The sequence below is a fragment of the Callithrix jacchus genome, chromosome 5 (genome assembly GCF_049354715.1).
Source record: "Callithrix jacchus isolate 240 chromosome 5, calJac240_pri, whole genome shotgun sequence".
Classification (NCBI taxonomy): Eukaryota; Metazoa; Chordata; class Mammalia; order Primates; family Cebidae; genus Callithrix; species Callithrix jacchus.
Genome location: NC_133506.1, coordinates 96,587,513 through 96,605,190, shown reverse-complemented (window position 1 = coordinate 96,605,190; position 17,678 = coordinate 96,587,513). Strand labels below are relative to the sequence as shown.

The 17,678-nt window shown below is 38.0% G+C and overlaps 1 protein-coding gene and 1 pseudogene across 7 annotated transcripts in view; both read right to left on the bottom strand.

Moving 5' to 3' along the window:
* USP32 (ubiquitin specific peptidase 32) overlaps positions 1–17,678 on the bottom strand; it is a 248,828-nt gene that overhangs the window by 68,468 nt on the left and 162,682 nt on the right. For all 7 annotated transcript variants that reach the window (XM_035300720.3, XM_035300721.3, XM_008996980.5 and 4 more), the window contains 2 exons: positions 17,193–17,276; positions 14,483–14,544 (listed from right to left, as the gene is read on the bottom strand). In XM_035300720.3, coding sequence (XP_035156611.2) covers positions 14,483–14,544; positions 17,193–17,276 — 146 coding nt within the window. The remainder of the gene's footprint in view (positions 1–14,482; positions 14,545–17,192; positions 17,277–17,678) is intronic.
* On the bottom strand, positions 3,233–3,628 carry LOC144582631 (ATP synthase F(0) complex subunit g, mitochondrial pseudogene; annotated as a pseudogene).

Sequence of the window (17,678 nt, the reverse complement as noted above, 5' to 3'; positions counted from 1 at the left end):
TGTATATACTACATTTTGTTTATCCATCCAATACCTAAAGAACATTTGAAACTGGCAAGTCAATTTCCAAAGTGGCTGTACATTTAACATTCCCATCAGCAATTCTAGTGGGTGTGAAGCACTGTTACACTGTGATTAAAAAAAAAATCCTCTCTCTCTCTCTTCTGACAGGGTCTCTAGCTACCTACCTACCTACCTACCTACAGAATCTTGCTCTGTAGCCCAGGCTGGAGTGCAGTGGTGCAATCTCAGCTCACTGCAGCCTTGACCTTCTGGACTTAAGCAATCCTCCTGCCTTAGCCTCTCAAGTATCTGGGACTACAGGTATGTGCTGCTGGCTAATTTTTTTTTTTTAAATAGAGACAAGGTCTCACTATGTCACCCAGGCTGGTCCTGAACTCCCAAAGTGTCAGGATTATAGATGTAAGCCACTGTGCCCAAACAAAACTATTTATTTTTGATGTGAAAATGGTATAATATGAAATTATTATAAATCATACAATTCAGTGGCATTTAGTACATAGAAAATGCTGTGTGACCACCTTTTATTAAGTTTCAAAACATTTTCTTATGTGTCAATTAAAAAATCATCCATTAGTTACCATTATCCACTTCCCCCAGACCTTAACAACTACCAATCTGCTGTCTGGTCCTATTGATTTGCCTATTCTGGATAGTTTATATAAATGGAATAATTCAACATATGACCTTTTATGTCTGGCTTCCTTCACTTACCATGTTTGTGAGGTCCAACCATGTTGTAGCGTGTACCCGTACTTTATTCCTTTTTATGGTTGAATAACATTCCATGGTGTGTATATACTACATCTTGTTTAACCAATCATCCACTGATAGATGTATAGACTGTTTCCACCTTTTGGCTATTGTGAGTAGTGGGACTATGAACACTGTGTTCAAGTATTTGAGTATCTGTTTTCAATTATTTTGGTATATACCTAGAAATGGAATTGCGGGTACATGGAAATTCTTGCTGAGAATCTGCCAACTGTTTTCCACGGTGGATGCACCACTTTACATTTCTACCAGCACTATATGAGAGTCCTTAATTTCCCCACTCACCAAAACCTTCCATTTAAAAATTCTAATAATCTTACTGAGTAGAATTTCATTGTTTTGACTTGCAATTCCCTAGTAACTAATTATGTTGAGCATCTTTTCATGTGCTTGATGATCACTAAATGTCTCTGGAGAAACATGTATTCAAGTAAATTTTTAGTCGTCTATTTTTAAATTGAATTGTGTTTTTTTGTTGTTAAGCTGTAAGAGTTCCCTTTTTTTTTTTTTGAGACAGAGTCTTGCTCCGTTGCCAGGCTGCAAGCACTGCAGTGGCACGAGCTTGGCTCACTGCAACTTCTGCCTCTGGGGTTCAAGCAATGTTTCTGCTTCAGCCTCCCAACTGGCTGGGTCTACAGGCAAGTGCCACTATGCCTGGCTAATTTAAAAAAAAATTTTTTTAGTAGAGATGGGGTTTCACCATGTTGGCCAGGATGGTCTCGATCTCTTGACCTCGTGATCCGCCCGCCATAGCTTCCCAAAGTACTGGGATTACAGGCATGAGCCACTGCGCCCGGCCAAGAGTTCTTTATGTATTCTAGTTAGTAGACTCTTATCAGATGTATATTTCAAACACTATCTCCCATTCTATAGGTTGTCTTCTCAGTTTTAAAAATAATATCCCTTGATGTATAAAAGTTTTAAGTTTTGCCAGGTGAAGTGGCTCACACCTGTAATCCCAGCACTTTGAGAAGCTGACATAGGAGAATCACTTGAGCCCAGGAGTTCAAGAGCAGCCTGGGCAACATGGCAAACCCCCATCTCTATAAAAAATACAAAAATTAGCTGGGTGTGGCCAGGCGCAGTGGCTTACATCTGTAATCCCAGCACTTTGGGAGGCCGAGGTGGGTGGATCATCTGAGGTCAGGCGTTCAAGACCAGCCTGACCAACATTGTGAAACCCTGTCTCTCTGTCTCTCTTTTTTTTGAGATGGAGTCTTGCTTTGTCACCCAGGCTGGAGTGCAATGGCACAGTCGGCTCACTGCAACCTCTGCCTTCTGGGTTCAAGCAATTCTCCTGTCTCAACCTCCCGAGTAGCTGGGACTGCAGGCACTCACCATCAAGGCTAATTTTTTTTTTTTTTTTTTTTTTTAGTAGAGTTGGGGTTTCACGAGGTCTGCCTGCCTCGGCCTCCCAAAGTGCTGGGATTACAGGTGGGAGCCACCATGCCCGGCTGTGAAACCCTGTCTCTAATAAAAAATACAAAAATGAGTCAGGTGTGATGGCGGGTCCCTGTAATCCCAGCTACTCAGGAGGCTGAGGCAGAAGAATCACTTGAACCCAGGAGGTGGAGGTTGCAGTGAGCCAAGATCATGCCATTGCACTCCAGCCTGGGAAACAAGAGTGAAATTCCATCTCAAAAAATAAAAATAAAAAATAAAAATCAGCTGGGTGTAGTGGTGCACATCTGTGGTCCCAGCTATTCAGGAAGCTGAGGCGGGAGGATCATCTGAGCCCAGGAGTTTGAGGTTGCAGTGAGCTGTGATGGTGCCACTCCACTCGAGCCTGTGTGGCAGAGTGAGATTGTCTCAAAAAACAAAAACAACAAAAAACTTTCAAATTTTGATGAAATGCAATTATTTTTTTCTTTGGTTGTTCTTGCTTTTGGTGTTACAACTAACATTCCATTGCAAAATTCAAATAATCTTTGAGGGAATGGTTTTGTTAGATATAGAGTTATTGGTTACAGTTTTCCCCCACTTTCAGCTCTTTAAAAAAATTATCCAACTCAATTCTGGATTCCATGCTTTCTGATGATAAACATGCTATTAATTTTATTGATGATCCATTGTATGGGGCAAGTAGCTTCTCTTTTGCTTTCCAGATTCTCTCTTTGTTCTTGGCTTTGTAAAATACAGTTTCATTATAATGCTTCTCAGTGTGGATCACTTTATATTTCTTGAAGTCCAATGAGCCTTTTGAACGTGTATGTAGTTCATGTCTTACGAAATTTAGAAAGTTTTTGACAATTATTTCTTCAAATATTCTGCCCCTTTCTCTCTCTCCTTTCCTAAGATTCTTATGTTGACACACATGATGTTCTATGGGTTTCTTATGTTCTGTTCATTTTTCCTCATGCTGTTTTCTTTCTGCATCTCAGTTAGTAATTTCAATTGAATTTTTTAACACATCTTATTTTATTCAGATAGCAGTCTGATCACAGATGCTCCAGCAACACTCAAATAATAAATCAAATATAATCAGATGTTAAAGATTGGTCTTCAAACATCATAGCCAATGACGCCACACTTGCCTATGATCTCTCCGACATAAAACCACATCAACACCTCAGTGGCCACCAAACCATTCAGCACAGCTTCCTTAACTGTGAGTTGTTTGAAGCTACCAGTCTGAGCACTATTGACTATTTCTTTCAGGCTCTGAATAGCTCTAGGGATCTCAGCAGGGGTGGGAGGAATCAGCTCAACCTTGGTGTAATACCAAAATGTGGCTAACTTCGAATAAGTCACAGCAGCATTCACCAGCCCCAGGGTCTTCTCCACAAGGTTACAGATAAATTGGGCCATGGTTCTGGGATAGAAAGTCCATCGCCCCAAATGGCCGGCTGAATGTCCTCAACTGACTTTTATTTAAGTTCCCTGATTCACTCTTCTGCCTACTCAAATCTGATGGAAAACCCCTCTAACAGATTTTTCATTTCAGTTATCGTACTTTTCAGCTCCAAAATCTGTGTTTGGTTCCTTTTTATACTTTCTCTTTATTGATACACTCTATTTGTGTCTACATCATTTTCCTGGTTTCCTTTATTATTTGTTTATTTATTTATTTATTTTGAGATGGAGTCTCGCTTTGTCACCCAGACTGGAGTGCAGTGGCACAATCTCAGATCACTGCAACCTCTCCCATTCAGGTTCAAGGGATTCTCCTGCCTCAGCCTTCCGAGTAGCTGGGATTACAAGTGCCTGCCACTGTGCCCGGCTAAGTTTTGTATTATTTTTTAGTAGAGACAGGGTTTCACCATGTTGTCCAGGCTGGTCTCCAGTGATCTGCCTGCCTTGGCCTCCCAAAGTGTTGGGACAGGCGTGAGCCACTGTACCCGGCTAATTCTCCTGGTTTCCTTTAGTTTGTTGTCCATCACTTCCATTAGCTCTTTGAACATATTTGAGATAACTGATTTTAAATGTTTGTCTACTAAGTCCAATGTCTGTGCTTCCTCAAAGAGAGTTTCTATTAATTTCCTCTGCGAAGGGACCACACTTTCTTGTTTCTGCAATTTTTTGTTGTAAACAACACTGTAAGCATTAATGGTAACTTTAGAAATCATATTTCCTTCCACTTTAGGGTTTGCTTTTGTTGACAGCTGTCGCTGTTTGGTCACTTTTCTAAAATATTTTTATAAAGTCTATCTTTCACTTGTGTTTGGAAGAGCTAGTATTTTGACAGCTATTTCCTAGAATGGCAGAAGTGGGGAGAGGGAGAGAGAGGAAGAGAAAAAGAGAAAAAAGGAGGTGGGGGGAGAGAAAAAGTGAAAGAGAAAGAGAGAAAGACAAAAACCACTACTGTCTTTGCAGAATGGCTCTGTGCTGGGGCATTCCTCCAATGGTTTACAACTATGCCTTACCCTTCACTACCTATATATCCTTAGTCTAGAAGTCAGCCAGTGGTGAACATTTAGGGGTCTTATAAGATCTCTTCTGAGTGTGCATCTTGTTGTTGGCATGTGCAACGCTTTCTAAATTACCTAGTGTACAGTGTGCTTCTGAGTACCCTAATTTCCCAAGGAAACTCTCAAGTTCCCCCTACCCACAAGACTTTCAGCATTCTATTATATGCCTCAACTATAATCTTTTACCCCAGGTGACTGGCTCATTTGCCTTACAGAAATTTTGAGGAATGCCCCTGCTTTTCCATCCTGGGTAAATTCTGAGTTAAGTATAACATAGCTTAGCATCTTGCAGTAGATTTTCTGGTAGCCCCAGACTGTTTGGACAAACACGACTTTTTTTTTTTTTTTTGCTTTATTCTGTTTTGCTTTTGAGATGGAGTCTTGCTCTGTTGCCCAGGCTGAAGTGCAGTGGTGCAACCTCAGCTCACTACAACCTCCACCTCTCGGGTTCAAGTAATTCTCCTGCCTCAGCCTCCTGAGTAGCTGGGACTACAGGCATGAGCCACCACAGCCGGCTAATTTTTTGTATTTTCAGGAGAGACGGGGTTTCATCATGTTGGCCAGGCTGGTCTCAAACTTTTGACCCCAACTGATCCACCCGTCTTGGCCTCTCAAAGTGCTGGGATTACAGGCGTGAGCCACTGTGCCCAGCCTGACAAACACAACTCTTTATAAATAAGGTGTGTTGTGCTCTCTCTGAAACCAGGGACCAGGTGGGCTGCCATCTTCAAGGCTGCCACTAAACCAGGCAAGGACAAATATATATACAGGCTTTAAAATAATTTTTATAATTTTTTGCAGATGGCTTTTTTTTTTAAATCAACATTTGCTTAGTTGCTATAAATCTTTGACTCTTCAGAGTTCTGATAAAGTTGAAATTGACAGTTTGTTCATTATGTTTCAATGTTTCTGTGGAGAGACAGGATCTTAGAGCTTCTCTATACAATTTTCACTGAGTCATTCCTCTCATTGTGCTTTTAATTTGCCTTCTCTGGGGAAGCAGAACATTTTGTCATGTACTTACATTAGCGAATCATATATGTACAGTAACAGTCCATTCAATTCTTTTGCACGTTTTAAATTAGATTTTCTTGATGTCTTACTGTGTTGTAACAGTCCTTTATATATTATATATTCTGGACACAAGTCCTTTATCAGATATATAATTTGCAAATATTTTCTCTAGGGCTGTGAGGCTGTGGCTTTTATATTCTCAATGCTTCCTCTTCAATCTCAAAAGTCTTTAATATTTTCTAAGTCCTACGCTTTTTTCCCCATTTATAAATTGTGCTTTTGGTGTTATATCTATGCAATCTTCTAACCCCAAATAAAAAAGATGTTCTACATTTGCTTTTCTAGAAGTGTTATATTTTTAGCTCTGATGTTTAGGTCTATAGAACCCATTTCTTTTGTTTTGTTTTGAGGCAGAGTTTTGCTCGTTGCCCAGGTTGGAATAGAAATAATGCGATCTTGGCTCACTGCAACCTCCACCTCCCAGGTGGAGCAATTCTCCTGCCTTAGCCTCCCAAGTAGCTGGAATTACAGGCACCTGCCATCACACCCAGCTAATTTTTTTTTTTTTTTTTTTTTTGAGACGGAGTTTCACTCTTGTTACCCAGGCTGGAGTGCAATGGCACGATCTCGGCTCACCGCAACCTCCGCCTCCTGGGTTCAGGCAATTCTCCTGCCTCAGCCTCCTGAGTAGCTGGGATTACAGGCTCGTGCCACCAAGCCCAGCTAATTTTTTGTATTTTTAGTAGAGACGGGGTTTCACCATGTTGACCAGGATGGTCTCGATCTCTCGACCTCGTGATCCACCCGTCTCGGCCTCCCAAAGTGCTGGATTACAGGCATGCACCACTGCACACGGTCTATAGAATCCAGTTTGGATACATTTTTAAGCATAGTGTGAGGTAGGGGGTTCTAAAATAATCTGTTTGCATATGGATATCCAATTTCTCCTGTACCTTGTTTTGTTTTTCAAAGAGACAGGGTCTTGCTATGTTGTCCAGGCTGGTATGCAGTGGCTATTCACAGGTGCGATCACTGCATACTCACTAAAGCCATGAACTCCTGGCTTAAATGATCCTCCTGTCTCAGCCTACTGAGCAGCTGGAAGGAACTACTGGCCATCTAAATCACTGTGCTCAGCTCCTCCTGCACCATTTTTATTTTTAAAGTCAGTCCTTTCTCTAGTGAATTTTCTTAACTTTTTTTTTTTTTCTGAGATGAAGTCTTAATTCTGTCGCCCAGGCTGGAGTGCAGTGGCATGATCTTGGCTCACTGCAACCTCCACCTCCCGGGTTCAAGTGATTCTCCTGGCTCAACCTCCCAAGTAGCTGAAACCACAGGCGTGAGCCATCACACCAGGCACATTTTTTGTATTTTTAGTAGAGAAAGGGTTTTACCATGTTAGCTAGGATGGTTTTGATCTCCCGTCCTCGTGATCCGCCCGCCTTGGCCTCCCAAAGTGCTGAGATTATAGGTGTAAGCCCTGTGCCTGGCCCTTTTCTTGACATCTTTAAAAAATAATCATTGACCACAAATAAAAGGGTTTCCTTGTGCTTTTTTTTTTTTTTGAAGTAGAGTTTCACCGTGTTGCCTAGGCTGGAGTGCAGTGGTGTGGTCTCAGCTCACTGCAACCTCTGCCTCCTGGTTCAAGTGATTCTTCTGCCTTAGCCTCAGGGGTATTGGGACTACAGTCATGTGTCACCATGACTGGCTAATTTTTGTCTTTAGTAGAGACAGGGTTTCACCATGTTGGCCAGGCTGATCTGATCTCAAACTCCTGCCGTCAGTCATCCGCCCACCTCGGGAAGTGCTGGGATTATAGGCATGACCCACTGAGCCTGGCCAAGGGTTTCCTTTTGAAATGTCAATTTCATTTGATTGATCTCTATGAATCTCCTTATACCAGTACTTGATTAATGTATCTGAAATCAGGAAGTTTTAAGTCTTCCGTTTTCTGTCATTTTTTGAAAGTTGTTTAGGCTAGTCTGAGTTCTCTATATTTCCCTATACAATTTAGGAATAGCTTGTCAATTTATAGAAAAAAGCTGGGATTTGATTGGGAGTATACTGAATCCATAGATCAATTTGAGAAAATTGCCATCTTGACAACATTAAGTTTTCAAATCCATGAACATGACATTTATCTCCATTTACTTAGATTTTCTTAAATTTCTGTCAACAATGCCTTGTATCTTTCAGTGCACAAATCTTGCACTTCTTTTGTTGAATTTGTTTCCAAGGGTTTGATTTCTTTTGACAATACAGTGAATGGAGCTGTTGTCTTCATTCTAATTGTACTTTCGAATTATTCCATCTAGTACTTGGCAATTCAATTGATTCCTTAATTATTCATCTTGTATCTTGTCAAGTTGCTGAACTCATTTTACTAATTCTAACAGTTTTTCTGTGAATTCTTTTTCTAAACATAGGATCACGTTATCTGCAATTATAGACAGTTTTATTTTTCTCTTTACATTCTGGATGCCTTTTTTATTTCCTTTTCTTGCCTGATTTAACTAGCATGAAGCTCTTAACACAACGTTGGTAAGTATGGCAAAAGCAAGCATCCTTTCCTGATGTTATGGGAAAAGGCTTCAGTGTTTTACCATTAAGTATGATGTCAGCTGTGTCTTTTTCAAGATACTTTTTAGACTGAGGAATTTCCCTTCTCCAAAGTTTTAAATGAGCATGACTGTACTCTAGTAAAATGTTATTTATGCACACTGAAACGTGAATTTTACATAATTATAAGGTGTCACAAAATATTTATCCCCTTTTGGTTTTTTGTAAGCCACTTAAAAAGCCAAAAACATTTTTTAGCTTGCAGATTGTACAGAATCAGACAGTGGGTTAAAGTTGGCCAATAAGCCATAGTCTGCTAAGTAACTGCTGGGCTAGTATGTGGTCTTAGACAACACTGTGCACATTTGAATATGTATTCTGCTGTTGTTGGCTACAGGGTTCTGTTGGCGGGTGCATATATCATCATTTATCATAATAAAATATCTCTCTGGCTTCAGTAACTTGTCTTCTGTAATCTAAAAGCCATTTTTTTTTTCCTAACAGCAAAGTGATTTCAGTTTACTTATGGTTATATTTGTATGGTTTTATCCTTTTTCATTCTTTTGCTTTCAACCTATTTGTGCCTTTGAATCTCAAGCAGCTGGATTTTTAAAAAACAATTCAGTCTAAATCTCTGGCTTTTCATTATCTGTTCAATCTGTTTATATTTAAGGTAATTACAGGTGTGGATTTATGTCTGCCATTTAGTTGTTTTCTATGTATGAAGTCTTTCCATTTATTCCTCTACTTCTTTCTTTTGTGGTAAATAGGTATTTTCTAGGAATTAAAATAGGTAACATTTTAATTCCTTTTTTTTTTCTTTTTTCTTTTTTTTTTTTTTTTTTGAGACAGAGTCTCACTTTGTTACTAGGTACCAGGCTGGAGTACAGTGGCACAATCTCAGCTCACTGCAACCTCCGCCTCCCGGGTTCAAGCAATTCTCCTGCCTCAGCCTTCCGAGTAGCTGAGACTACAGGCGCACACCACCACACCCAGCTATTTTTTTTTTTTTTTTGTATTTTTAGTAGAGACAGGGTTTCACCATGTTGGCCCGGATGGTCTCGATCTCTTGACCTGGTGATCCGCCCACCTCAGCCTCCCAAAGTGCTAGGATTACAGGCTTAAGCCACTGCACCTGGCATTTTTTTTTTTTGAGATGGAGTCTCGCTCTGCCTCCCAGGCTGGAGTTCAGTGGTGCAATCTTGGCTCACTGCAACCGCTGCCTCCCAGGTTAAAGCGATTTTCCTGCCTCAGCCTCTCAAGTAACTGGTATTACAGGTGCCCGCCACCACACCTGGCTAATTTTTTTTTTTTGGTATGTTTAGTAGAGATGGGGTTTCATCATGTTGGCAAAGCTGGTCTCAAACTCCTGACCTCAGGCGTTCTGCCTGCCTCAGCCTCACAAAGTGCTGGGATTACAGGTGTAAGACAACCACACCTGGCCTTTAATCCTTTTAAAATAAAACTCTTTTGGGGAATCATTTTCTTAGAGATTGCTGTAGGGTTTACAATATGGATCTTAAATGGTCTACATTATTTTTCCTTATTATTATTATTTTTGAGATGGAGTCTTGCTCTGTCACCCAGGCTGGAGTGCAGTGGTGCTATCTCATCTTACTGCAACGACTGCCTCCTGGGTTTAAGCAATTCTCCTGCCTCAGACTCCCAAGTAGCTGGGATTACAGGCACGCACCACCACGCCTAGCTAATTTTTGTATTTTTAGTAGAGACAGGGTTTTGCCATGTTGGCCAGGCTGGTCTTGAACTCCTGGCTTCAAGTGATCTGCCTGCCCTGACCTCCCAAAGTGCTGGGATTATAGGCATGAGCCATTGCACCCAGCAAACACAGTCTAATTGTTTGACTGATATTGATTTATTCCAGTAAAATATAGAAATTTTGCTCAAATATAGCTCCATCCTCTACTCTTACCTTTGTGTTATTGTTGCCACTCACATAACATCTTTATATGTAATGGGAACAACACAGTTTTACAATCATTGTCATATAAAATGTCTTTTAAACCAGTAAAAAATAATAGTATATTTATACTGCCTTTTATTATTACCTATGTAATTTCTACTATTGGTACTCTTTATTTTTTTGCAGTTTTTATGGTTTTATTTAAACATTTTATGTTTTAATAAACATAAACATATGGCCAGCTGGACTGCTCTATCTACAATGTCTTTGTAGTTATTGGAGGAAACACTGTGCGCAATCTCAGCACATTTGTTGCACATCAGCAGCACTTCTGGCTCCCTGACATTGTGGACCAGGAACTTCTGGAAGCACTTGGGCAGCATGTGCTTTGTTTTTTTGTTGCTGAATCTTCTCATCACTCTTTCTCATCCTTTTCCCATTTTGCAGAGTTTATTAATGTGTTTTCACATGTAAAATATATTAATTGGGAAACATGGACTTTGGTGTCTCTGAAGGAATAAAAGTAGGCAAATGACTTCCTGGACCTTGTAGGTAGATAGTGATGGTGAGTGCAGGTAGAAAATGAGAACATTGGGGTATAGCATCAGTCATTATTTTGAAACACTTTTTTGGTTTTTAAATTTGTAGTTTAGCTGGGCATGGTGGCTCACGCCTATAATCCCAGCACTTTGGGAGCTGAGGCGGTAGATCATGAGGTCAAGAGATCACGACCATCCTGGTCAACATGGTGAAACCCCATCTCTATTAAAAATACAAAAAAAATTGGCTGGGCATGGTGGTGTGTGCCTGTAATCCCAGCTACTTAGGAGGCTGAGGCAGGAGAATTGCCTGAACCTGGGAGGCGGAGGTTGCACCATTGCACTCTAGCCTGGGGAACAAGAGCGAAACTCTGTCTCAAAAAAAAAAAAAAAAATTTGACTTCTCTGTTATTAGTCTGCTGCTTCCTGTAACCAGTATCCTACTCCCAAGGTGGTGATGCCAGTTTTCCCTCATTATTTACCGCCATGAGGGTATGTGTTTATTTTATAATATCATTGGATAGGCATTTATTCCTGCTCTCCTTCAAGTCATGAATCAGAATGTCAGCTCATTCTGACTTGGCCTGGTAGAACTATCATGCAGACTTGCTAGATGGGAGGAAACGAAAGCTGTTCTTGGTTAAATTACCACACATTTCCATTATTCTCACCAAGGATTAGTAGTTCTTGAATAAATGCTTCTCAATTTCTTGCATATATTTGGTTCAGTTTCCAGAGCCCTGAAATGGTTGTTTGACCATTTTGTCCAGTTTCATAAGTACTTTTGGGGAAAAGGATTTACTAAGATCTTCACTTGGACATTCCAGAAATCATGATACTTATTTTTTTTAAAACATACTGACTGTAAGTTAGAGACAAATATTTGTTTCCCCTCATTGCATAGGAAGCAACCTGAATAATCCTTTAAAAATTATCACAGCCAGCCAGGTGCAGTAGCTCACACCTGTAATCCCAGCACTTTGGGAGGCCGAGGCAGGCGGATCACCTGAGGTTGGAGTTTGGAACCAGCCTAACCAAGGTGGAGAAATTCCATGTCCATTAAAAATACAAAATTAGCTGGGCATGGTGGCGCATGCCTGTAATCCCAGCTACATGGGAGGCTGAGGCAGAATCGCCTGAACCTGGGAGGCGGAGGATGCAGTGAGCCAAGGTTGTGCCATTGCACTCCAGCCTGGGCAACAAGCAGAACTCCACTGTCTTAAAAAAATAACAGATACACACAGCCAAATGAACTTTTATAAGTAAAAATAAAGGCAAAACAAAATAAAACTAAAAACAAATAAACAAAACCCATAGATGAAATAAATGAATTTGGAACCAACAATTTTAAATCCAGACTTATTAAAAAATACAAAAACCAAAAAGCAGATTATTGATGTTTTCAATGAAAGATGTCCTAGAGTTGATTCTGCCAGTCCTATGTAATTTTAGGTAAATTTCTCAACTTCTGTAAATCTCAGTTTCCTCTTTTACAAAATAAGAGACACTAATTTCATGCAGTTATCCTAAGGACCAGATGAGATAATGTAACTACACATATTTTGCAAAGAATAAATTTCTATGAAAATATAAGATTATATCAACCTTATTTTTAAAAATAGGGATGCTATGAGTAGTTGCAAAATAAGCCAATAAATGTAAATACAGGTTACACAGCATTCTTCCTATCTATGCTAAGTGATATTTACTTCAGAATATATTACTATAGCAAATTAGATTATAATATTGTAAGAAAAAATATTAGCCACTATAGCCACACAAAAGCCTGTATGTATGTCCTTACAATATCTCATTTCTACATGTCAATATATTTTAAAATCTTATAATAGCTAAAAACCAGAGACAATCAAGACAATATAGTCAAGAATATGAAGAGAGTCTTCTGAGTATGAGTATTTTTAAAACTACATAAAAGTTGGGCACAGTGGTGTACACCTGTAATCCCCCCTATTCAAGAGGCTGAGGTGGAAGGATCTCTTGAACTTAAGAGTTCAAGACCAGCCTGGGCAATACAGGGAGACCTCATCTCAAAAAAGCCAAGACAAAAAAAAAACAAAAAAAAAAACAAAAACTACATGAGACTAGAGTTTTATGATAGCAACATTAAAACAAATAGATTTTGCTTAATCTTCTTTAAGAAATAACCAAGCTGCTTTGCATGTGGAGTGGCCACAAATTTATTCCTTTATTATTATTATTATTATTTTTTTTTTGTGGCAGTCTCACACTGTCACCCAGGCTGGAATCCAATGGCATCATCTTGGCTCACTGAAGCCTTGACCTCAAGCAGTCCTCCCACCTCAGCCTCCCGAGTTGCTGGGACCACAGGTGTGCACCACCAAGCCTGGATAATTTTTGTATTTTTGTAGAGACAGAGTCTCACCATATTGCCCAGGCTGTTCTCGAACTCCTGAGCTCAAACAATCCACCTGCCTTGGGTTCCAAAAGTGCTGGGATTACAGGCATGAGCCACTATACCTGGCCCCTTTACTTTCTTAATAAACTTGCTTTCACTTATGAAAAAAAAAAGAAAGAAAGAACCATTTTTAAAACCTGGAAAATATATCTACTACTTTAATCTATGTCTTAATTGCCATGTCCTGTTTAAATGCTGAATATGTAATCCTGTTATGAGGTATTCCAGACAACTCTATTTCAGTAAACTCCTGTCTATCCAGAAAGCCAAGCTAGAAGAAACTACTGAAAAGTTTGTATGCACAATACTTTTAAGAAAAAGTCAAGTGACAAGGTACCTAATGAGAGTTTATTTCAAAAGCAAAGTTTACTAGAAATTCAGTCCTATTTCTGAATCTACACAAATGTGCAGCATAATAGCAATACCACAAAACAATGAAAGACACTCTAGATATTAAAAATTGATATAGGCATAAAATATGCATACCTTTGTTTTTTAAATATAACCAGAATATTTAATGTTAAATAATTTATCCTTAAGCCAAGACACAGAGACTTTCAAAACAAAATTGGTTCAATAATATTTAATGTTAAATAATTTATCCTTAAGCCAAGACACAGAGACTTTCAAAACAAAATTGGTTCAATATGCTTATATTAAAAAGAATAATAGAGGATAAACAGGGCTGCTGGCCAATCATTTAAAATTACATGCAAAGAAGGCTTTATTCTAATATATAAAAGTATCATTTTATATGATCTAGAGTGAAAACAGGAGCAGGGAATAAAATAGGTATTTCAGAATATTCTCATTTTTATATAAATTTTACACATATCATTGTGGGCATATGTTTATATGAATATTAAACATGTCTACAGCACTTATCTGTAAAATCTTTCTTTGCTTCTTTTTGTTTAGCTCTATTTTCCAATTTTTCCAACAATAAACAAAGTATTTTTGTACTAAAGAAAACTGGCTACCTTTTATCTTATTTAAAAAAAAATCAAAGTTAGTATTCAATTTTAATGTTAAATAGAATTTAATTTCTTAATTAATCTACAGTACCAAAAATAGTTACATATTGAAATATTTTTGTTAAAGTACCTTCCTAGATACTAGAGAAGATAAGGGACTTCTCTTACCTAGGAAGGTACTTTAACAAAAATATTTCAATATGTAACTATTTTTGGGAACTAGTTAATGATTACATTAAAATGGGACATGCTGTTCCTCAGTAACCAATATATCTCAAGTATTTGAAATTTCAACTATATAATGAAAAATACATAGACTGAAACTACAAATTTACCTAATAATTTGTCCTTCTTCTTCTGGAGTAGCTGGTCTTAGCCCCAGAACTATGTGACATACCTAGGGAAAAAAATGGTAAATCAAAGTTTATTAACTACATAACGTTTCACATTCTCTGCATGAGACCCACTTTCTAAATGGGAAACTGAATTAGCAACAGCTTTCAACTCATGAATTATCAATGATTCACTTGAGCAAATTTTAACTTTAGCCTTGTGGTTTTGGGGTTTCGTTTGCTTTTTTTAAACAAGCCATTCCAATGGAGGCTAACTTTCAAATCACTAGGTAAGAAGGGAAGAGAAAGGGAAGGAAGAACAAGGGAAAGGAGAAGATACTACCTTAGGAATAGATTTCAGAATAATTCTACTGACATTTGCATATGCTAGATTTTAAATAACCAACGCACTCAGCCATGTGTAAGATTTTGGCAAATAAAAGCATAATTCAATATTGTATCACTAATCTAACAAGCTGATTCTATCAATTTTAAAACACAGATAGAAAATAAAAACAATTTAGCATTAACTGTCAGCTTACTCATATATTAATTGCATATATTAATTGTACATATGAGCATAACTGAAAATGTAACAAAGCACATATAGTAAAATGCAATAAAATTTAGGTGTTTTCTGAAAAAAAAAAAAAAAGTTCAGCTTTTCAGAATAAAATGTTGGAAACATACACATAAGCAAGTCTAATGTATATATTTATTTATAAGTTAGAGTCACAAAAATAGTGCCACTCCAAGTCCTTGATAAGAATGACAAAATATGAAAGGCAATACCAAAAGTCAAAATGCTTTACTCTGTGAGAGCTACAAGATGACTCAGACACAAACTTAAGTGACCAAAATGTTCATACACTGAATATAAGAGTACACTGAATGCCTGTGTATGAACAGTACATGAACTGTAAACTGTACACGAGCAGTACATTGAATATGTTCATGTACTGTTCATATAAAAAGTTTGTACACTGAATATGAGATTGTTACTTTAAAAAGTAACAATAGTTTAATAATAATAATTTTTAAAAGCCTACAGAACTCACTATTGAAGATATTATTTAAAATGAGATAAAAATAGTTGACCAGGCCAGGCACGATGGCTCCTATCTGTAATCCTAGCACTTTGGGAAGCTGAGGCGGGAGTTGAAGACCAGCCTGGCCAACGTGATGAAACCCCATCTCTACTAAAAATACAAAAATTAGCTGGGCGTGGTGGCACGTGCCTGTAATCCCAGCTACTCTGGAGGCTGAGGCAGGAGAATCGCTTGAACCTGGGATATAGAGGTTCCAATAAGCCCAGATTGTACCACAGCACTCCAGCCTGGGCGACAGAGCAAGACTCTATATCAAAATGAATAAATAAATAAAAATAGTTGACTAATTTACTACTATTGTGTTGACAGCAGTGATTTATATTATTTTCACATATATTTTATAAAGCCATCAATTTGAATCTATGCTAAAATTAGAACTTGTAATAAAGCAAATAATTGATTTAAATGGATAATACAGGCTTATCAGGTTTTGTATGTTTTAAATATATAAAACTTAGTCATTAGCTCTCAGGAAGACACCAATTTCCATTCATTCCAACATAACTGTGTTGCAGACAAGTTATTCTTTATTTAACATGGTAGATCATGACACACATAAACTTACTAAACCATTCTGACCTTCACAGGGGTTGCTTTTATAAAGAAAGGAAAATAAAATAAGAAGAAACTAAAATAACCACTATTAAATCAACTTAAATATTTATGAATAACTATAAAAATGGGAAAATATGAATTACCTTTAAAAATCAGAGCAAGAGACTTTAACTAGAACAATAGTTAAAAATCTGTCAAGCTCTATGACTTAGTGTTCACTTCTGGTAGCTTTCCTTCCCACTTCAATGTTTCCTGGACCGTCTAAAGAATAAAATTAGGAAACAGCCTCATACCTTTAATGATCTATTAACCAGAGAGACTGTGTACTTTGAAAAACTTGGGCTGGGTATGATGGTTCACTCCTGTAACCCCAGCACTTTGGAAGGCTGAGATAGGAGAACTGCTTGAGCCCAGGAATTCAATACCAGCCTGGGCAACATAGCAAGACCTGTCTCTACAAAAAATACAAAAATTAGCCAGGCATGGTGGTGCATGCCTGTAGTCCCAGCTACTTGGGAGGTAAATCACCTGAGCCTGAGAAGTCAGGGCTACAGTGAGCCATGCTCATGCCACAGCACTCCAGCCTGCACAACAGAGCGAGATGTTGTCTCAAAAAAAAAAAAAGAAGAGAGAAAAGAAAAGTTACCTCCTTATGATTCATCTTTCTGTGCATACTGTCTTTATTAGAAAGGCCATTTATTTATTTATTTTTAAAAAATTCTTCCGGTCGGTCTTATTACACAGAAGGCCTTTAAAAAAGACAATAATGAAGAAACTAGCAAATTATGATGTTTTTTGCAATTTATATTAATCTCTAAATGCCTACGTACTGCTCTATAATGAGCTATATCTACATTCCACTTTCTGTGACAATTCTGAGAAACTTCAGCAAGTACCCATCTTTCAGATGGGTAATGTATAGTTCTGTTTTTTAATAATATTTGGTTTTACAGCCTAGACAAACAACAACTCTGGCTACTATATGATGAAAAAGATGTAGAAATACTGGTACTACTACCCTCTGTTGCTGTAATTTACCTTAAACATACCTGGAAAAGGAGGTTCAAAAATTCATTGGCAAGAACATTTTTCACACTCCAGATCTGATAGTCTTCCAGAGTAAGATGGCCCATCTGAAACAGAGATAATCATGTTAAGAAAATCCTCATTTTTAAAATATCATATGACTTAAATCTCATTTATTAAACTTATATTAGTCATGTTTCTGAAAGCGAAACAGTAATTTACAGTAGCTGCTATGTGTTTACCTGGAAAGTAAGCCAGCTAGTATAAATTAAAAAGTGACAAAACTTATACAAATGCCATTTGGAATTCTGTTCAAGCAGTCAAGGTAGCAAAGCAAATTATCATTGATAATCTTTCTCTAATAAGACCCGGGAAATAATTTACATTATATCTGCTTCAAGGCTTACGTATGGAAAAACCACAAAAGTTCATGGGTAAACAAAATGAAATATTTACTAAAAAAAATTTGAGGCCTGGCGTGGTGGCTCATACCTATAATCCCAGCACTT